Source organism: Crocodylus siamensis, chromosome 5, assembly GCF_052110815.1.
Source record: "Crocodylus siamensis isolate JL-2025a chromosome 5, ASM5211081v1, whole genome shotgun sequence".
In the NCBI taxonomy this organism is placed as follows: domain Eukaryota; kingdom Metazoa; phylum Chordata; order Crocodylia; family Crocodylidae; genus Crocodylus; species Crocodylus siamensis.
In genome coordinates, this window is record NC_143399.1 from 13270673 (window position 1) to 13293266 (window position 22594).

The window sequence follows — 22594 nt, forward strand, 5'->3', positions numbered from 1 at the left end:
AACAGACAGCCACAGCATTTATTTCTTTTATAAAAAGAAAGTCTGACCTATATGATCATCCATGATACATTTCCATAGCTGAAGTATCACGTTTAAGAAAGGTATACAAACCAACACCAATGAAATCAGAACTGTTTTCAAGTATAAAGCCACTTCTTGTATAGTGTTTGATTTTTGCTTCGGCTACCAATAGGGAACTGAGCAAATTAAAGATTCCCAGTTACTCATTTGGTATTCTTAAGTGGGCATTTGAAAGAAAGAACAAAAGACAAGGCTGCAGATGGACAGGCAGTTGTGTGAATTAGCTCCCTTTCATTAGTCAGGTAGAATTTGCTCTCTCGTGCAATGGAACAGCCAGAGAAATGAAAAGATAAAAGCAGCCTACAAAATCTACAGAGGCCCATAATTACTAGGACTATTAAGAAACTTTCTACTGGGGAATCTGAGATCCTTCTGAAGGAAAGCTCTTCAAGATACGTTCAGTACCACATCAGTAAGAGAAAGCAAGAAGGCAAGGCATGATAACCTAAGGCAAGTGGGCCAGGAAGCAAAGAGAAAATAATTTAGGGTCCCAATGCCAATTCTGGTTTGCAGAACAGGGGTAATGGTCACAGAAGATCAGTGTTACTTTATCAAGCCAGTATTGATTAAAAAGAATGCAATTAACAAATTAAAAATCTTATATCTTAATCAAAAGCTAGGAAGTCCAGAGAATAATTACAATTTACCAATACTGGTTTAATTTCTCTTCACCTAATAGAGGCTCTGAGCAGGTTGGTATTTTAAAAAGGAAAGTTTTTTGCTAAGATAGAGAGCAAGATAAATGCAATACTAAAAATTAGCTCATGAATCAACACTAAACTATAGCAGCCTTCTGTAGAAAAAAGTTGCAATCTCTGCTTACCTCTGGAATAAGCCGGTCTAAGTGTTCAGCTCTGTTTTCATGAGAAGGGTGCGTGGAGAGCCATTCTGGTAATTTAGGCTGCCCTTGAATGCTTTCTGCTAATTCCATCTGCTGCCAAAATACACTGCTTGCTCTTACGTCCACACAAGCCTTAAAAAGTAAGACAGGAAAGAGAAACAGTGATGCATGTCAGAACCACAGCCTAAATTTTTAATTTAAACTTCTTCAAGGCTTCTGTCAAACAAAAGACACTTGTTAAACTCTTTATAAATTGTATATTACCTTAATAAAGTAATGCAAAGAAGACGCACCAACAGGAATGACAGGTCGTATGCAGTGCCAGATTTAGCCCTGATGCAGCTACAGGAAATGGGTGTTGCAGCTAAGATAAAGTCACTCATTCACTTCTGGGCCTGATACTCCTCATATCCCTCCCTGTATCTGCGCTGACTTCAATAAAATTACACCTGAATTAAAGAAAAGGCTTGATACTTAACTAGGCACACAAATGGTTAATCAAAAGGTAATTGAATAATTCTTTAGTTTCAGACTACCATAAGCAGCTGAAAGATGTGATTTATTAACAACAACTATGCGTAGAACCCAAGACGAACAAATTAAACCCAGTCTCCCTACTCCCAACCACCAGAACCTGCACTGGAAAAGACTGAAAAGAATTTTTGGAAGGGAGGAAAAACAAAGACAGGATATAATATCCAATTTTTTGGCATGCAGTTTAGGATCTACTGCTATTCTAGCATCTGTGGCATAGGAGCAACTCTGGAGTCTGGATGACCTGCCATATTCAGCATAACTACACTCATTCATAAAAGGGTAACTAGCAGGGCCAGGCACCAAGCCAACACACCTCCCACCTACACTTTCCTGCCATGCCTTGATGTAAACAATAAGTTGTTTGTTTTTAAAGCAGAAGGCTGCCCATTTTAAAGCCCAATGCCAAGGACATATTACGCAGCTCCGAACTTCCCCTTGTACCATGTCCCATGCCTCACAGATGGCATGCAAATTTTCCACTACTACCCTGGCCCCTTTGTTAGGCCAGAGTGGTCCAAACTAGGCCTCAAGCCTCTTTGGACACACCTGGGCCTTTAACTCCTCAGCCCTTCACTGAGGCCCCCTATTCTAACTATATTGGTCAGCTTCTGTGCAGACCTTTAGACCGTCTTCAGACCCTACTCTACAGCATTGCTGGGCATGGCCAGCCTAGACAGCATCTTGTGCAGCCCTTCACACTGTCTTAGGCCCTACTCTACACTGCTGCTGGCGGCCATTACTCCAGACAGCTTATGTGAAGCACTTCAGGCCGTCTTCATGCCCTACTCTTCACTGACATCAGGCCCCTATAACTCTACTGTGCCCCCTTGTTGAGGTCTCTGGGCCTCAGGTGTCTGATAACTTACCTGGGCCCCCCTACCTCAGCCTATGGCTGTGCAGGCCTCAAACATCTGTTGACATACCTGGACCTTTGGGGCATTACATCCCTTGGGCTTCAGGTGCTTGTCGACTTAACTGAACCCTGGCTCAGGCCCCTCATGGTGGGCCTAGGCCTCTGCCACAGACATCCCAGAGGGGGTCTGGGTGGTTGTGCTTTTCTCTCAGGGTGTCCTCCCCTAGCCCTTCCCCTCCATGAGGTAACCTGCAAGGCAGAGAGGGCTAAGGCTTTCTGACACCCCATATTCGCCCTTCACTAGGAAGGCACAGGTGTGGCATTTCCCAGAAGCTGTCCTGCCACAAGGAGCACCACCACACCATCTAACCCCAGCGGGGTGTAGTTTTAGGTCATGCTCAGGACTATAAACCTCCTGCCATTCCCATAGTTGCCACACCTGTCCTCCGGATGTTCCTGAGCAGCTCCAACTGGGCGATGTTCTGCCTCCGGCTGCCTACAGCAACTGCTGCTTGGCTTTACTGCTCTAGCCTGATCTTACGGTCAGTAGCTCAGCCCTCTTTCCCAATCAGGCAGTCTCCTGTTAGCCATGTGACTCCTAACTGGGGAGTGAAGCCACCTGCCAGCTGCCTGCACACGCCCTTTGAGTGGCAGGCACCACTGCCCCTGTGTGTCAGGATCACATTCCATATACTAGAATTGAGTCCTGGTGCTGTATGTCACCCCCACCTAGCCCTACGCACTGAGATAAGGTAGAATGTGAGATATTGTTTAGATATTTTCACAGAATCTAAAAGAAATCATTTACTACCCAATTCTACTTTACACAGCACTGTGATAACAAGAAAAAAAACACAGAAAGGATGAAAGCAGGATTCTGAGACTTGCTCTATGAAGAAACATGACCAAAAAAAGTCAAAATTTTTAAAATTGTAAAAACACCCAATGTGGCAACATGGGAACTCCCCGACAAGCCACAATACTACTCCCCCAGCTGCCTCTGGGCATGCTGCCCACCTCTCTCACCTGTCATGCCTTGTTGTTAAATGATTAGCGTCTTAATTAGACAGGAGGCTGCCCTTTCAATGCCCTGTTCTCTTAGGCCCATGTATGCAGCTCCAACCACCCCTGTACTGCATCCCAAGCCTCACAGATGTTTCTAACAGCTGTTCTGTGCCCCAGCCCGAGGCTGGGCCCAACTCACCAGTGTTAGGCCTCTCACATTCTACCTTATTATGGGCCACACTCATACCACCTTCCTCTCTCTGAAGCCTCCCGCTCCACTGCCTCTCACACGGTCTCTCTCATACTGCCCCTTGCGGGGCCACACTCGTACTGCCTCGCCTTTTCCCCGGAGCCACACTCGCCCTGCCCTCACCCGGAGGGTCCTCAGGCTTCTTTCCCTACACTCCCCAGCCAGCAAGCGTGCAACAACTTGGGCATCTCCCTTTGCCTTCATCCGAGCAAGCAACTGGGTGGTTCACAAAACACTGGTCTGACTCTGCCTTTGGTCTCTCACCAGGTCACTCACTCAGCTGCTCGCAATCACGGGCTTCTGACTCGCCCCATTATTTACTTGCCAGCCCACCCAATCAGCCTCCAGCTCACCTGTGGCCTCAGGCACCTGAAAGCTTACCTGGACTTAACTCAGCCCCCCATGTTAGCAGGACCTACCCTCAAGCCTCCTGCTCACCCCAGGCCCACTTCATGTCTCTTCCTCACAGGGCCTCATCTCAGGCCCCTGTGTTCTCAGGGCCACACTACTGCCCCTGTTGACTTGCCCCTCTCTCCATGGCCTCCCAACTGCTCCTCTGGTGCAACCCATCAGGTGCCCCGCTGCACCCCACCTCCACTGAGGTACATACTCCGTTCCCTATGCTGGGATCTGGGGTCAAACACCCCGCTGCAGGCTAAGGTGCCACTCATCGGCATGCCTGACTCACCATTCTTGCTCTCCAGGGTCCTGTACTCTACCTGGGCTCAGGTGGCTACAGCCATGCCTAGCCCCACTATCCACTTTCCAGGGTTTTGCACTTCACACAGGCTCAGGTGCCACATTAGGGCATGCCTGGCTCACCATTCTTGCTGTTCAGGGTCTTATACCCCACCCAGGCTCAGGTGGTCGCAGCCATGCTTGGCCCCACTATCCACTCTCTGGGGTCTTGGACCCCACATAGGCTCAGGTGCCACATGGGCTCAGGGCGTTCCTGGCCCTCTGCTGCCTCTGGTGTTAAATAGCCCACCCAAAGGTGGGGGCTGGGGTTAAGGCATCCCTCCTCGCCTTTCACCAGGGAGGTAACTGGCCTGGCATTTCCTGGGGGTTCCTATGCCACTACGACCCCCACCAGGTCACCCTTCCCCACCAGGGTGCAGTTTCAAGTCATGCCCAGGACCAGGAGCCTCCAAGCCATCCCCATAAGCTCTTGCCCTTACCTCCTAGTTGTTGTGGGAGCAGTAGCTCCGGGGGATGTTCTTTACATGGCATCAAGCACCTGCTGCCTCCAGCTCTGCTGGCCTGGATCTAAAATGGCAGCTCATCAGAGCTGGGGCAACACGTGCTGCCAGCTCTTAAAGTGGCAGACACCCAATGTGTTCTGCCACCCACTTTCTCCCTTTAAAATGGTTCCTGGAAAAGGCTTTTCCCTGCTTCTCTGCAAGCATGCTCCCACGGAGCTTCTAACAGCCCCAGGGTGACAAGCACCCCACTGGTTCTCCACCACACCCAATCAAAATTTAAAAAAAAACCCTGTTGGGAATACTGGCTTTACATGCAATGTTAAAAAGTTTCTAAAAAAAGTGTTAAGTGGCCTGCAGTGCGATGATCACTCAGAGATATGAAAATCATTTATGGCAATGATGATCCTCAGTCAAAAGTATTATCCATCTTAACTAGCAAAATATTTGTAGTTAAATTCTATCTGCAGTGTTAAGGGTATGTCCCAGCATCAATACGAAGTACTACAAAGGAATGCTGGATACCAGTGTTTTTCAACCTTTTCCAACACAAGGCATACTTAACATTAATAAAACTTTTCTGCAGCACACCTGTTAAGGCATCCCCGATCTTCATACCTATTGTAGCTCATTGTCCTGGCAAAATTCCACGGCACACTGGTTGGAAAACACTGCTGTATACACTTATTTTAGTTTAAAAGGTTCTCACTTCCTACATTCAGAACCCTCAGGAAAACCAAAGGATCATGGATTGCAATCAATGCAGGAAACTGGTGATGGAAGGGAGCTGGCAAAGCTCTTCAAGGTACATGAGACTTCTGAAAGCGTTGCTTAAAAAAGCTGGCTGGACTCTGAACTTCTTACTGCTTTCTCCCTTCTCCATGGACAACATTCTCTGCTTCCAGAAAGCATCACTACAGGAAGCCAAGCACACCACACACCGAACAGTTTGCAGAGGGCTGTCACCATCCATTGGGCAGCACAAGGATAAGAGCAACAAGATGCCCTGGTCACATGAGCAGAGGTACCAAGGGAGACCAAGTCAGACTAGACATACTGAGCAGGAAAGGGTAAAGAATAAAGCCAAGCAGTCCCTTTATACTGGTGTTATGTAAGTGATGGAGGGAAAGTAAAGAAAATGCATCCAGCAGATAACAAGCAAAATATATGGGAAGGAAGGGGGGCATATATCTATATATATAGCACAGTATGCAAAGTATGAGGGAGTTCAGCCCAGAGGTCGTATTGACACAAGTATGAAAAGACCAAATTTCCCAGGAATGTGGAAGCCATGGGCAAGTTTCAAAAGGGACTCTTAAATCCTTGACACCAAACATTTGTTTTGCTTATGGCACAGATTTTGCAAACACTGTTTCAGTGGGGTTTTTTACCCTTGACTACTTTGCTGGCTCATATGTAACTGCCCCACTTCCCTCACCCTTCCACATTACATAGAGCATTTTCAGGAGTCACTGTAAAGCCAGAAACTAGTATTAAAATATATTACACGCATCTAAAAATTATCCACAATGGCTTTCCTGTAAGACACAATGCTACATGTTTAAGAAGGTATGATCACTTGCAACTTGCCGAGGGCAAAAATTGATCCTTTATACAGCTGGAAAGCAAGTACCCTTATCCCTTGATATCAATAGGAATTAAAGCATAGCAGGCCATGTGATATTGCAAATCAAAACACACATTTATATAAGACTGAATATGTAAGTTCTCAATCAGAAGTCAGAAACCTTTCTGGAGCAGCGAACCAATGCTACAGACCCAGCCACTGCTGTCACTACTTCTCCCATTACTAGAACGCTGCCAGTATCACAGGGCAGAAAGATGACTTGGCAGGCTAAATCCAGCCCATGAGCCATAGGTTGCCAACCCCTGTTCCGGACTCCATATACCTGCATATTTTCTGCTATGTACTTTGCATTCGTGTGAAAGAAAGCAGTGTTGTGTAGTTTTTTTTCCTGTATATTTCTTTTGAAAATAAATAACTGAAATCAACTACGCAGAGATTAAGACCATAAAATATTCTTGATACAGATGAGTAAGAGGTTGCAACACAAGTGGAAGAGCTGAGGTAAAAAGATAAGCTACTTAAGTAAAAAAATCATTTCATGGAGACCACAGTCATATGTCTGGTTTATACAGTACTTTGATATCTCTGGAAGAAAATCACTATAGAAGTGCAAATGCCTTTTGAAATGTTAATAAGGAAAAAATCCTACCACCCTCTTTTAGTGGCGGGGAAACAGATACACAGACATTGAAGTAACTTGCCCTAAATAGTACATACAGCAAACGAGAGACTGTTTCTAGACATAACCAGTGCCTAATCCAACTCCTGTTTTGAGCTCCAATAATTACATACTTATAAACAAGCACCCAGGTTTGATGACAAAGTTGCATTACATTTACCATGACGATCTCTTTTCCTCTGAGCTTAACGCTAATCTTGGAAAATATTTGTAAAGTTTTAATACCTCCAGCTGCTGCAGACAGCATGGATCAGCATTTGTGTTGGCATCTGGGAGTGTCACAACAGATCTTGGAAAGCAGCAGGGCTTTGCCCTGGTAAGTTAGTTACCCATGACATTTTTCCAATACACCAACAAGGCACCTTGATCTTTGCTTCTGATTTACAATAACCATCAAAAGCAATTATTTCAACCCTAGATTATCCACTTGTGCTTAAACCTTAGAGGTTTTCAAAATATATACTAGCAATGATAATTCCAATTTATTTTCCTTATTCTGAAGTAGTAACTCTAGGTGGTGCTGTTCTCATAGTTATCTAAAACTGCCAAACACTATACTTGGGTAGAGCTAAGAGGTCCTGCTTAGTTTGTTTAATGCAAGAAGTAAAGACTAGAAACAAAAGGTATTTGGATATCTGAAATTAAATTTAGGTAGAAATTAGACACCTAGATCTAAGAGAGCAATCCAAAGAACTTGGTTAGGCACCCAGGACTGCTGAGCACCCACATTTTTGCAAATCAAAAGTCAGAAAGAAGTGTGATTTCTGGCACACCCCTCACTTTGCCTTTCCTATGGGCTAGTTTAGGCATTCCTTCCTCCCCTGCCCCCCATCCCCGTCCCCCATCAGCTACCTGAGTGTTGTAATTTCCAAGTCCAGGCACCAAGCTCATCCATTTTAAAGTACATGGGACTTAAGTTCCCAAATTGGGTTTATAAACTCCACTTTGACCTTTAGGTATTCCAATATTCAGCACCAACACACCTAAATTCTTATTTATATTTGGTCATGACATCTTTCAAGGATAAAAGGATGAACTGGTGCAATAATTACACAATAAACAGCTACAAATAGCATACAAACAAGGGTGAAAGTCACGTTAGGAAGAATCACATCATTTGGTGCCACTCATCTGTTGCACATATGAAGCAACTTGCATATCAAAAGTAATTCATAAATTTACTGACACCATTTAGAAAAGTTGGAAGCTAGTTGAATAATCAGAAATTAAAGGACTCAGGAGTTTTAAAATATATATCATGCAAATATATTTATATGTATTTTATTCATGACAATTCACTAGTTAGCTTTCACTTGTTTAAGAACAAGTAGCTTTTCCTCTTATTAGGACTAAAACCTGTGGAAAGTGTTCTTTGTAGTTAACAAGGCACAATTTTACAAATTCCAGTTATGACATATTATTAGTAAAATGGCTATGGATTTCCCAGAAGACTGTTTTATTCTCCCCTTGATTTCAAGAAAACCCCACCTGGCAAAAATGTTAGGAATCCTAAGACTGCAAAACCAAAATGTACTTGTGCATAAAGCATCATTTGTAAAGAACTTATTCAAATAACAATGGAAACAGACAGAAAGAGAAAAAAAATTGATATTTCACTGTTAAAAACAAGAAGCAGTCATAATTCTTACCTTTGCAGCCAGCTGAAGTCCCACTCTGTCAGCTTCAGCTTCCAGCGTTCTGCTGTAGGGTCTATCAAACATAAACTGTGAGAGAAATATTTCAGATCCTCAGTTCAGAACCCTTGCTTTCACCTATTTATGAAGTGATCATAACTTGAAAACTTACATAAACACTGCTAAGGACTAAGAGCGAAAGTGCTTCCTTCAGTGAATCTCAGAGCATTCTGCAACTCTATTTAACTCCAGTCAGTTTTAAAAAGAGGAGTTAAAAGTAAAGATGCTAATCACTGCTGAGTGAAACAAGCTGATCACAAACAAAGTAAAAGACTTTCTCTCTAATCTTTCCCTTTGCATCAATGTCAGGCTTTGGTCTTAAAGGGACCTCGGAAGATCATTGAGTCCAGCCCCCCGCCCAAAGGGCAGGAAGTCAGCTGGGGTCATAGGATCCCAGCAAGATCCAATTTACTCTTGAAGGTGTTCAATGTAGGTGCTTGAACCACCTCCGATGTCAGGCTGTTCCAGACCTTGGGGGCTCGGACAGTAAAGAAATTCTTCCTTATGTCCAGCCAGAAACGGTCTTGCAGGAGTTTATGACCATTCGACCTCGTCATCCCTTGAGGCGCCCTGGTAAACAAACGTTCCCCAGATCCTGGTGGTCACCCCTGATCAACTTATAGGCGGCCACCAGATCACCTCTGAGCCTGCGCTTTTCCAGGCTAAAGAGCCCCATGGCTCTCAGCCTGTCATCGTAAGGTCTGTTTTCCTGACCTCTGATCATGCGCGTGGCTCTCTTCTGGACTCTTTCAAGCTTCTCCACATCCTTTTTGAATTGATGAAGGAAAATTATGGATTGTTGAAATGGCTTGCTCTACTGAGGCAGCATAATAGTATGACTCTCTGGGCTGGCCATCAATTGGGAAATACAACCAGACAGAAGGAGTCTACTACACGTGTATTAAAGAAACGCTTTCTGCCAGCTCTTCCTGTAGCTGACTCACAGATGGAAAGTATTTGGAATATGAAATGTTTCCTTCCTTCATATGTCAGGAAAAAGAACTATGAAAAGTAATCACTAAGCAAGCAGGTCTGGCAATTTGTACATAAAGAAATCTGCAGTCACTAGCTTTTCTATAAATGTATTCTGGAAGGTAACCAAAATAATTCACCAAAGGAATAGTAAGGGGCTTTTCTGTGGACAACAAGGTTGGGATCAGAGGCAGGTAAGTACAGCACCTGTACGCCAAGTAAGAACAAGGTAGTAAAGACATGGCAGATAACAACACTGTTTTTAAAGAATTTCAAAGATTTTCTGCCTACTGAAAGAGCTATGAAAGAGCTATGAACTATCCCAAGACTATGATATGAAGTCTTGCAATCTGCCTCTATGTCCCCTGGTTTTCTCTCAATATTCCACACTAAAGTAGATTTTACCTAAGCCAAGATCTGCCTGTTTGGAATCACTGCAGTAAGCCACCTTATGCAGTGGCAGAAGACCTTTTATCACTGAAGGAGAGACTGAAGTAGACATTCATGCATAAACCAAGCATGCATCCTGCTTTAAAGGCATACTTCCATTCTGTGATACCAGTTACTGAACCAGACATTGTAACTAGCTAGTACGGCAGTCCCATAGATACTGTCTTACCTCCTGCATCTTGCTCTGGATCCACTGGCCAATAATTGCCAAGCTATCTCTAGGACAAATGGCCCAAATCATAGTGAGAAAGATGAGTGACAGAAAATCCACGAAGTGTACCAGACTGGCCTTTTCTGCCTGAAAACAAAAACAGTGCTGTTTTCAATCATTTCCTCTCATATGCTGATTGCTTGGTGTTTTTCCATATTTAAGATAGAAAAGAATGGTCTATCTTAGACATCCAGATGCTCCTGTCATAGGGTGAAAATGGCTCTTTTAAAGGAGGTAGACTTTTCCTAAGTGGGCACATCTACACAAGACATTTATTGCGCAGTAGACTAATTAGGTGTCCAGTAAACATCTTGGCATCTACATATGTGCTCTGGTTAGGCTGGAGGAACCTATCTTACTCTGCAGCAGGACAGTACTTGTAAATACCAGTATTATCCTGCTGTAGAATAAAATACTGCAGCTGCACATGTGTACATGCTGGAGGGGCTGGCTGGGGCACACTGAAGCAACCTTGTGCCCCAGCCAGCCCCTCTGCAGCACGCTGAGCTGGGGGCAGCAGCCTTGGGCTGATAGCCTGACCTCAGGGCCCCCTGCCAGCCAGGGCTGTTCCACTGCAATCCCAGACACACATGCAGACACGTGCCCGGCAGCAACATGCTCCAGGGATTTAAGCTCCAGAGCTTACTGATGCACGTTAACAGGCATATGTAAACATGTCCAATGTGATTAAATTAGCTGCTCCCAGGTGAAGGGTTTGAGACCTAAGACAAGGTGATGTTTGATCCAGAGGAGAAAAGGCTAGTAAACCGCACTCCAGCAGGGGACCCCAAGTCAAGGGAAAGGATATAAATAAGGCTGACTGTAGAAACCTACTGCCCTTATGAGGAAGAGGTATTAGCAGCCAGGCAGCCAGACCCAGCTTGTCTGTTTTGATTTTTGTGGAGCTGCTTTGGTGTTAGAAGTACAGATATTTTTGATTAAGGATGAGGAGCCAAGCCTGTTTGCTGTTCTGCTCCATGAGTCGCGTGCAAGTTTTACTTTCACTTTTGTTCTGTAAGAAAGAAACTGCTCTCACCATATTTCTTGTACATAATGCACACTGCAACGTCCAGCAGCAGCTTTTTTGGCAGAAAGATGTAAGTTGTATGTGAGGAAATACAGCCTTCAAGGAAGGGAGCTATTATCCACACGTTTAGAGGAAGGTGAAGTACAGAGAAAAGAAGTAACCTGCCCAAGGTCATACAAGTATTCTATAAACAGAACCGAAGTAAACTAAGCACTTCCAATAGTGCTTTCCCTTAAATGAGTTAGAACAGGGGTATTCAATGCCCCCCACCTCTGGGCCATATCCAGCCTGCAGAGCTCCCCATGGTTCTGGAAATCTGGCAGCAAGAGAGCAGTGGCACTGCACCCCTACTGCCAAATTTCCCATGAAGAGCCCTGGGTCCTGAATGGAGGACTGGGCATCTGATCCCCATGAACAGGGTCTGGAGGAGGTAGCATTGAGGTCCAATCCCAGTATGTGGAGAGGAAGGAAGATGGCAGCACCAGGGCTCTGGGGCCCAATCCTGGCATGTGAGGGTATGAGGGGGTGGTGCTGGGGCCCAATTCCAGTGTGCAGGGCCAGGAGGGCACCTAGACCCAATTTCCAAAGAAAGGGTGTGGCGCCAGGCCCACCAGAGCCTAGTCCTAGCATAAAGGTGGTGGCAGTGTTATGCCTGAGGGACTGATTTTGTTATGCTGGTCCAGGCCACTCATCTGACCCGTGGGACCAAAAGGTTGAACACCACTGGATTAAAAATAATAAAACTGAACAAGGATATGATTAGATGAACACCAACCTGGTATAATTTACACCAGTCCTATCTGCTGATATACATGACTTGAATCAGGAATGGACAGCACTCCAGGCTGGCCAACACAGCAGGTTACTATTACATCGTCTTGCAACTAGAAATCAAGATAGAGGTAACCTGCTTACCTTCAGCTAATGGCAGGGATATGGATATACAAGCAGCATGGTGCTGCCTGGATAGGTGTGGATAGATAAGGCCTGAACTGATATAACCTCAATCAGTCACGCTTTACCCGTTCGGTCTCCACTGAATTAGGCAAATTTACCCCATTTTAGAGATCTGTGTCTTCTGTCAGCTACTGGTTTTATATACCAGTATAAAGCTGATCACATTTAGTGCCCAATTTAATTTCCTAGTTTGTTTTTCCAAAGCTACACCTGCAATGCTGAAAAGTTTTAACATGAGCACATTACAGCTGGGGCTCATGCTCACTTTTGCAAGTAACTGACTGGGCATGCAAACAAAGCAGCAGATTTCAGGTTCCCTATCTATAACTTTTGAAAAAGTTGCTAAAGTCCTGGCAACGTGTTTTAGAAGCTAAGAAATATTTACCTTCGTTGTCACCAAGTTTAAGAAGGTAAGGCACTGACTACCTGCAACCCTTAATGTAATGAAATGTAAACCACACCAGGTCTGCTCTGCAATACCTACTAGCAGATGTAGTGTTAACACTTACTATCAGGGGATTACTCATGGTAGTAAATACTATTTATAATAATAAGCATATGCAGGACAATCCCTTTTCAAGGCCCTCATTCAATCTGGGGCAGCATAAAAGGATGACGATTTACCCTAATGAAGAAACCCCGCTTTAAAAACACGTCACCCAAAAGTGACTACAATAAGACACTTTTTGCCTTTTTACTTGTAAGTACTTACCGCATGTCCCAACACAGCGTGAGCTATCTCATGTCCCAAAATGAAAGAGAGCTGATGAACATCTGACACTGCATTTAGTAACCCAGTGAAAACAAACACTTGTCCATTCTAGAAGCAAAAAGGGAAAAAAGCAGATTAGGCCCTGTGTACAAACACTAAGTTTTTGCTGCAGTAATACTGCTAACTTTTGCTTTTACTTACTGGAAGCACAAAAGCATTTATGCCTGGTTCCTCCACTACATGGATAACCCACTTAAACTCTGAGAACTCTGGGATGTCCTGGTTGCTTTCAGAGAGATGATGAACTACTTTTTTCACAACTTGATAGCGAGGGTCTCTCTCAGGTAACATTTCATTTTCAAACTTGTCCATCCACTGAAAAGAGATAACTTGTTGAGTTTCTTTCACACAGGATGAAGGATGCAGTACAGAGACTAAGTGATACAATGATACAATATACACATGTAGCACAATAGAAGTGTAACAAGATAGTAAATAATACTATTCCAGACCAGTGATTTTTAAGTTTTCATCTGCAGAAACCTAAACATTTTGAAAGGGAGGTGCAGACCCTTCTGGATATTTCAAATGGAGATGCAGACTCCATTGAATTGTATTCACATACTTTTGATCCAAATGAATCCACAGTTTCACAAGTTATTAACTGCTTTAAGTCAGCACATTCATACTCATCTCAAACTACACCTGTATCAAAATTGAGTAACACAACACTGTAAGAGTTATCCTTCCTCCTTCCTTCAAATATTGTTTGCTTACTTCAAATGATCTTTTCCCAAAGATTGTAAGCTCTTTAGATAACAATTTGGGGCAAAAATGTCAAGAATACATAAATTCCATTCTAAAAAGTGTTCCAAGAAGACTGATGTGCTTATGAAAATTCGTTTGAAAAACTGAAGTGAAGCATTTTTATCTCATGTTTTTAGCTTACTCTTCATAATGCCTAAAACATTTTAGTCAAACTAGCAACACCATATTGTGTGTTATTGTGATGCTTCATATTTCAAGTAGAGATTTCAGATTAAAAGGCATGTCTGTAGTACATTTTGTTTTCCAGCCAAAGTGTCTTATGAAAAGCAAAATTCTTAGAAACAAGTCTAGCACTGAGATAAAAATGTTTAATTCAAAAACAGGAGAAGGGATGACAGAATTCGGAACCATCATTAAAAGATTGCACAAAAGGCTAATTTGTTTTTCCTACATATTAAGGTCTAAATCAGTGTTCCCCCGTTCCACTGCTATATTCCTGTCTTCTACCAGTCAACAGCTATGTCCCCCTGGCTACCACTCAATAATCCTACTTCTTATCCTCTGTCTCTTCTCCCTGCTGTACACTGAATCCTATGCCTGTGCCTACCACATACCAATATTTGCTGCCAAGCAGAATTTCAGTTTACACCAAATGACAGTGTATTAGATTTAGTACAAAATAGCCTGGCTTATTGGTACCTCAGGAATGTTCATATCACAAGTTGAAACGGGTAGTTACTCAACACTTAACACAGATACTGCTATTTCGCATTAAAAAAACCCACCATTTGTTTATTTATTTAATTAAAGAACTCAGCATGGCTGACAATTATTGCAAAATATGTAGTTGTATTGTATTATGTATCAGTGCCTTTTCCAGACCTGGACATTTCCTAAGGGATGCAGCTCAAGTATGGTACATCAGTCTGGAAAATCTGTCTATGCATCCCAGTTTGCTTTTATGACCTGCCTCTATCCCTGTATCATTCATAAGACTGTCTTTTACTGTGTTCTTACCTCCCTCCCTGAACTAAGTGACATCAAAGTGGCATCTTCTTGACACAGTTGGGTGAGCAGATTATCAAGACTCACTAACACTAGAATAGGCTGAGCAGTACAACGTATATACTACAGAAAGTGATCATGCAAAGAAAGTGAGTTCTCCCTTCAGTGGCCCAATAACTAAGCATTTGGACAAGACAGAATCTGGACACTTCAGAGGATTCTGATCAAGTCCCAAAGAATGCTCAAGAAACTGATACACAGAGTTAAATGCATGAATGCTCTTTTCCCCTGATGGTTATAGCTTTTGTGCTGCCTAAACCAGAATAACTGCATTAGAAACCTCTGCACAGCCTGTGTACTATTTGCTTCATTATGTCCACGAAGACAGCTCACCAGGCAGAAACTCGGGAAAACAGTGAGTTTGAGTGGGTTGTGGGCTGGGGTGCAACGACTGCAAAGTACTATTTCTGTGAAGGGGTGATATACAGTATGTACCCTCAAAGCATACAGAGTGGCCAAAGAGAAGCATGAGCTGGGAGCCTATCCAGTTACAAGAGACAAATACACAAGTCCAAATTACCAAACATCCAGAAAGGAGGATATCTAGTGGGCCTGTGGAATGCATCACTAATAGGACTTTGTTTCCTTACAACACTTACCATATTATATTCCAGCTGTGACAACTGCTGAAACTGTTCTTTCCCAAACACCAGTAGTCTAGTACGACCAGTGATTGGAGTCTCTTCCAGGTGAGTAAAATAAAATATGATGTATAAAGTTCCTAAACTACAGGCACCTAGAAGAAGTTTCCATTTATTTTTTCTTACACTTTCTTTAAAGAGTTCTTTTTTGTTGGGGGGAAGGGCCTTCCACCATTTTCTTATGCTCCTGGAAAACAAATATTTCACATTAGTCAATGAGCACAATAATGCTTACCAGCCCTACAAGTATGAGGGCAAACTTTAGATGCTAACGTTTACAAAATGGTAAAAATTCTGTGATGCAAGATTCAGTGGATTTATGGAACAGTATATACTTTGTTTAAAGAACAGAAGTGTCACAAGATAAAAGCTCTTTTTTTAAGGCAAGCATTTAGCTTTCTCATCTGGTTAGAAAAAAAAATCAGAGTTTTAATTTTATTTTTAAAACATTTACAATGACGACCTAGTGTAAGTTTTAGAAAACAGGCAGCCTTCTCAATATTTACTGCTTAGCAACTAGCTATGTTCCCTGTGCTTCTAATGGGAAGTAGAGGCTAAAGGACTTATTGTTTGTGTTCTAGTCTAAAATATCTGAAAGAACTGGGTTTTTCACCCTGACTTCCCTTAGAAAAATGTGCCAAGGATTTTGCCTACCAAAAATAATAAACAAAAAAAATATTAAAAAATTCACTAGAAAGTAAAGAGAATGATATTCCATTTCCTTGCAAAAGCCAGCCACACAATCAACCTCTGTCTGAACTGCATGGCTATGCTGTGTAAGTGCAGCACATGCTGTGGCCAGAAAAAAAACCACCATCACTTTCTCTCAACGTGGCCTGAAGTTGATGTGGCAATTAGGTCAGCAGCAGTGGCTGCTCTTTTGTCTTGCATGGGGAAGAGAGAATCCCAGGTTCTTGCTTTCTGCTTTTGCCTACAACCACATCTTTGGCAAGCATGAAGTGTGTCTGGTAACCTACAAAAACAGACATCTAAATTATATATATTCCTTAAACATCGGTGCAACTTTTTAAACTATGTCACTGTCCATTGTAGCCTGAGTTCTCAGTTACGGATGTGCATCACCCTTGAAAAACCAAAAGCCAGTGTTTGTAGGCCCTGTGGTTTTTAAACCACAAGTGCATGATTTTTATTGCTCCAAGCCACAGAAGAGTTACTAATAGCCAGCAGCATCCAGGAAGGTGAGAAGAGGTGCAGTAACGCTGGAGAGCTTACTGCACATGAACAGCAAACTCACTAAACATGCCTGGCAGCTAAGACCAGAGTGCTCATGGCAGGAAAGGGAGATGCAACCACACCACCGCACACCCCCTGGATCTGTGCCTGCTAGCAGCCAAAAACTGTGGTGCTCAGTCTATGGCCCGACAGACTGACCCTGTGCATGGGGGGCCTGGCCCCACAGACTGAGCCCAGCACAGGATCCAGCCCCGTGGATCAATGCTGCGTGTAGGGCCAGATTGTTTTGGCCACTGGTGTTCAATGCTAGTCTGATACAGGTACAGACCACGTTTTCAGATGACAAATAAGAGCTAATTTACAAGCCCACCAAAATTTACATTGATGCAAGCGTTCAACCCTAAGCGCCGCAAAAGGCCGGCCACAAACACAACTTGCCGCTGGCCACACCAAGCCGAACAGTCATTCTCTGAAGACAGGCGGCGTTTTACCTGCCCAGAATGATAGCAAATAGTTTCTGAGCTGGTTTCAGGAGGATCCACAAGGCGGGAACTGGAGCAGCTCGCAAGGACGACGATGTGTGGATGAAACGGGCAGCCCAAACGTCCCCTGCACCCGGGCAACTGGTGCGAGGGCCTGGAGTAACAACTGCACGCAGCACACCCTCACCGAGCCAGCGCGGTGGGGGCAGGACTTGGGGTCCTCTACCGCTATTGGCCACCTTCTTGCCCACTTCTACCTGCCACAACCTTCCTTGGCTTTTCTCCGGTGCGTTCCTAGAGACATGGATGCTTCCTGCCGCGAGGCGGCTTGCATCTGGGGACTTTAGGCAACAGAGGTGGCGGTATCCTCCTGTGGGCTTGGCCAAGGAGACGAGGCGAGACAAGGGGCAGGCGCTGCCCGCACGCCGCAGGCCGGCCCAGGTGCTCATGGCTCTGAAATGTGAAGGAAGGTTTGTGAGACCCCCGGAAGCTGCTGCTGCTTGCCCCCAGCTGCCCCCCGCCTTTGGGGCGCCCCTCAGGGAGCCAACGCGCCTCAGCCCCGGAGCGCCAGGGTGGGGGCAGGGCGTGGCGAGCGCGCGGGGGGGGCACCCACCGTCCAGCGCCAGCGGGACGCGGAAGGGTGACACGAGGCCAGCAGCGCAGACTGATGACGCCATCTGAATGGGACAGCGCCGAGAACGGCGCCCCGCCCTGGCGAGGAGGCCACGCCCACTACGTGGAGCGTTAGCCTGCGGGAAGGCGGGTAGTGCTGGCCCCGCCCCTAGGCTGGGGGGGGCGGTCTGTTGACACTCCTATGACGTATGGCGCTGGCCCCGCCCCTGGGGGGGCGGTGTTTGTTGACACTGCTGCAGCGTACAAGCATCCTCATCCAAGCGTGCACAATTATTTCTGACCATTAGTACTCCCTGGTCGAGACGATTTTTGCAACAACAAAAAAACCCACCAACAACAAAAACAAGACTTTTGCAAAAAAACCCCCAAACAAACAAAAACAAGATTTTTGCACAAAAAAACAGCAAAAACAAGATTTGCAAAAAAACAAAACAAAACAAAAATTGCTAATGGCAAGCGTTTGGACACAAACACCCTTCATCACTGGAGAAAAGACTGTAAAAGTTCTGGGTAGAAATAAAAGTTCATAATTATTATTTTTTCAAAAATTAGTAATAAAGCTCAATCATTTTGGAGGCGGCTCCTCCGTGCTAAACAGCCCACGACTCTCAGAGTCCCACCCGACTTCGGGGTTTGCTGGCAGCACTTTCCAGTGACTCCTTGCCTCCAGAGGAGAAAACGTTTCCGCTTGGCTGACAGGGCTTTCACTCGCTCGCTCACTGGCCGCTGGTCGTGAGCCATATCAAGGAAATAAAAAGTTAATGTAAAGTAAACAAGATGACGGCATCTGTGCGTGCTTATTTGCATGCTGATTTGCCTCGTTTCCCAGTGAACAATAGCTTGTTTTCCAGCCAATACAAGAATTTTGAGCTTCCAATGCAATGATTTCATCTTGAAGACCATCATTTCAGACGTAAGACCTGGCCACGCTGCTCACAGCCCCGTGTCCTCAGCGCAGCGCAGGGGCGGCCAGACCTCGCTGCTTCGGGGCTGGCGGGGCAGCGTCTCGGGGGTCTGGTGTGCGGTGGCAGCCCTTGTCAGGGGCCTGGGGATGTCATGGGCACCTTGGGGCTGGGCTTTACACATCTGGCTGCTGCATCCCCCAGGTCCATACACGGCCGCTCCTTCCCCTCGGATTCCCCGTCCTTCAGCCTCCTACCCTCTACGGCAGCGATTCCCAGTCAGAGGCACGCGTACCACCAGCGGTACGCACACGACCCGCCAGTGGTATGCGTGAACAAATGCATTATAATTTATATGACAAAAAATTGCTGGTGGTACGGAAGGTTGTATCCTCCTAAATTGGTGGTGTGCGATCTGCCAGAGTTCGGGAATCGCTGCTCTCGGCTAAGACACCTCTATACCCCCAAGGCTGCCCATTGCTCTTCCTTTCCGAGAGATCGCTCCTCAGTGAAGGGTCAAGTCCAGGGTTTGATATATGGGGGGGATGAGACCCCCCCATACGAGACACCCCCCATAAGAGACGAGAGCCCCGGGCCTGCCCCAGGCCTTTCTAAACAACTCGGGTGGTGGCTGCGGTGGCAGCTCCTTTGACTGCCACCATTGCAGACCGTCCCCCAAGAGTAAAAGCGTAATTTGTCAGGTCACACAACAAGTGTCCTTTGCCATCAGGCCTGCTCCACCGAGGATGTTTTTCAGAGGAATGGGTAGGCATCTTGTAGCCCAGCGTGCACTTCCTTGCCACCCAGATTGCAGGTTTTGACATGGAGATACCACTGACAACAGAAACTCTTTTGGGAACGAATTGGGAAAGTGACTTGAAAGACGGGTGCTGCAAGTTGCATGTTTGTCAGGTGGGCGCGTCTGGAAGGTGCGTGGCAATGATAGGAGGCTCCAGGGCTTTGCCGAGTAGAACAAAGGGTGCCTCCCTGGGGAAGCTGAAGCAGCCCAGCTCCTGGTCTGTCTGCCTCTCTTCAAGACAGCTACAGACACTTTGTAAACACGCTGCTCACTACTTGCTACACAAAATAAATGCTTTCTGGATTTTTATCTTTCTCGCGCTTACTGACCCCTCTTGATTCCCTGGGTACCCTCCTCCCTTCCTTGGTACCAGCGTCAAGATGCTCCTTGTTGAACCTCCATCCAGAGCCGGTTAATGGTTATAGCCAACAGGGCCTGTGGAATCCAGGATGGGACAGAGACCCTAGCGCACCTCAGAGCTAAAAAAGCCAGAAGGACTAAAGTCTTGTCTGCGTCCGGCAATCTTAGTTAAGAACTGTATTTATTATAACCAAGTCCTGTCTCCTCTACTGTAAGGAGCAGGCAAGATCAAATTGTAACTCAGCCAGAAGGGTGGGGAATTTTTGTTTTGGCTTTCTGTGATGTTAATCCCTGAATCCACCCAAGGAGTTGTGCACAATAACACCAGACCACGTGCAGCTAAGAGCTTAGTGCGCCCAGCTGGTCAAGACTCGAGCTTCACATGCAAGTGTATCTTCTGTTACAGCTCTGTTTTCTCTGGACTTTCCTTTTGCTCTCCTCAGTTAGCACAGGCCTGCTTTATCCTTAAACACCAGTATGAAATCTCTGGTGAGATTTCCCACGCAGATTTTCTCCTGCCACCTCACTGAGTCACCATCTTATTTCAAATCTCATCTATTTTTTCTCCTTTTCATATGTAGTTCTCTCTTCATCTGCTATTATTAATCTCTCTGATTGTATTACCGAACTGTCTGGCATACAAGCTATAGGGACTGATTCTGCATTCTTGGCTTACCTAAAATCTCCATTGAAGTCAGAAGGTATTTGGAGCATGCAAGGAATATAGGATTGGGCCCTAAAATTATACTATACATTCTGTACTTCTAAAAATGGCCATGAATGGCATTCTCCTCATTCAAATTTCAAAGCAGACAAATCACAAATATAGCTCAAATAATTACAGGTTCTCTCTATCAGATACCAACACTAAATGTTTCTCTACATGAAAATCTGGCAAATAGTTAAACAATTGGATATTTATGCAGTGCTGTTTTTCTCCAAATAGATAGCTAGATCAAATGACATTATAACTAGTCATTTACACGGTGGCTGCTCTTGAATTTTAATGAATGTGAATGCACAATACCTTTTATCTGAAGACATCAAAGAGCTTCAGAAAGTTGGGCAAGTTATAGTCTCCATCTTTCTGATAGGGAGATTGATGTTAATGTGTAAATCACGGCCTCAGCACTGCAAGTACAATTCCTCTCTGAACAAGACCAGCACAAAATATACACATCCCTTATGTCCCTTCTCATTCTAATTTCGGGTTCATAAACGAGGCTAACATTTCTGTTGATCTTCAGCACTGCAATGAATTTCATCTTGTCTGACCAACTGAGCTGTATGGAGAGTCCCGTGTGTCCTACAGAGCCCCTTCACATCTACCATTTCTTGCAGAGGGATGAAATATATTCTGAAGTATGTCCAAATCTTGAATATAGAAATGGCCTCTAGAACCCCTTACTTATCCCCAAATTATTGCTTCAGGTTGTTGTAGAAGGAGTCCCTTTGGAGCAGGGCTTTATGACCTATATGCTTCCTCTACTACTCTTCCAAATCCACCTATTATTCAGTGGAATCACAGAATCACATCCAGACAGAGCAGGGCAGTGAATAGTTCATAGCAGTTCACTCGTAAACTGTGAAAGTTGTGACTACCACTGCTTATTCCTAGTCATCAGCTTAAAATACTAGAAAGCCTGGAACCCTTGTGCCATTTATGGTCTACACACAAAGGAGCCTCACATGTAGACAGAGGAAAACACTTTCATTCACAAAATCTCCTTTGTGCAAATACAAGTGATTGTTACTTTGATGCTTAATGGACAAGCCTTTTTGTACTGGGTCTTATTGGCACTGACAAACTTAATCCTGGGACCGAGATCTGCAAGCACCGAGGCTTTTCTGCACAGGAAGTTACACCAGTTGACATAAGGTCTGAAGTTAAACCAGTATAGTAATACCAGTACAAACTTGCCCTGTGGACACACCTGTCCTGTAATGAGTGCCTCGTTCTGTTGAACTAGCTTGCATCACTTTGGAAGAAGCTGATTATACTGGTTCCACCGGTAACATTTTCCTAGGCAGACAAGCTTTTTGACATGAGTAATTCTGTACATGTGATTAGCTCCACTGGATTCATTGGTTACTCATGCTCAAATGTTTGTAGGATATGTTTGACACATTAAGCCTTTTTGTTACCTTTTTTGAGTGGAAGGAAGATTTGGTGTAGGAAAGAAGAAAGAGCAGCAACAGTTTATTTTTCTTACAGTTTCTTATTATTTTTCTTCAAAAGCCCTTTATTGTACAATTTATTTTCTTTTCAATCCCACCTGCAAAATAGCAAATCCAAGAAAAATAATCATAATCCACCAAACATGCAAACATACTTTAAAAATAATATTTTGCATTTCTAGGGGAGTGTCAATGTGTGCATCAAAACTCTCCCCTTTCCTATATTTTTTCCACCACAAACAGCTGTCAGCTATAATGTGCAATGCTCAGCTTCATGTGAATCACTTAGCATCACACATTTTATATATTTTTACCCTAATCATTAAAGTACTTAGCAGTTATACAGAGCATTTGATGTCTCTCTCAGTATCATAAAAGTAACAAATATAAACCCATTGGGGCAATTTCATAACTGAAGCATCGGTATAACTCTCCTATTCACAAGCATCAGACTTAAAATCCCAGCAGATCATTGCAGCCCTTGTCCTTTTCAAGAGACTAAATTGAGCTTTATGC

The 22594-nt window shown here is 44.4% G+C and overlaps 1 protein-coding gene across 3 annotated transcripts in view; it reads right to left on the reverse strand.

Annotated features, from left to right (window-relative positions):
* Nucleotides 1–17919, reverse strand: part of OMA1 (OMA1 zinc metallopeptidase) — a 36006-nt gene extending 18087 nt beyond the window's left edge. For all 3 annotated transcript variants that reach the window (XR_016442504.1, XR_016442505.1, XM_090048427.1), the window contains exons 1-8: nt 17820–17919; nt 17216–17659; nt 15489–15717; nt 13258–13431; nt 13057–13164; nt 10319–10447; nt 8683–8757; nt 905–1054 (exon numbers count right to left, since the gene is read on the reverse strand). Coding sequence is in view for 1 of the 3 variants with exons in the window: in XM_090048427.1 (XP_089904553.1) it covers nt 905–1054; nt 8683–8757; nt 10319–10447; nt 13057–13164; nt 13258–13431; nt 15489–15717; nt 17216–17655 (1305 nt within the window). In the remaining 2 variants the exon portion in view is untranslated. The remainder of the gene's footprint in view (nt 1–904; nt 1055–8682; nt 8758–10318; nt 10448–13056; nt 13165–13257; nt 13432–15488; nt 15718–17215; nt 17660–17819) is intronic.
* Between the last annotated feature and the right edge of the window lie 4675 nt (nt 17920–22594).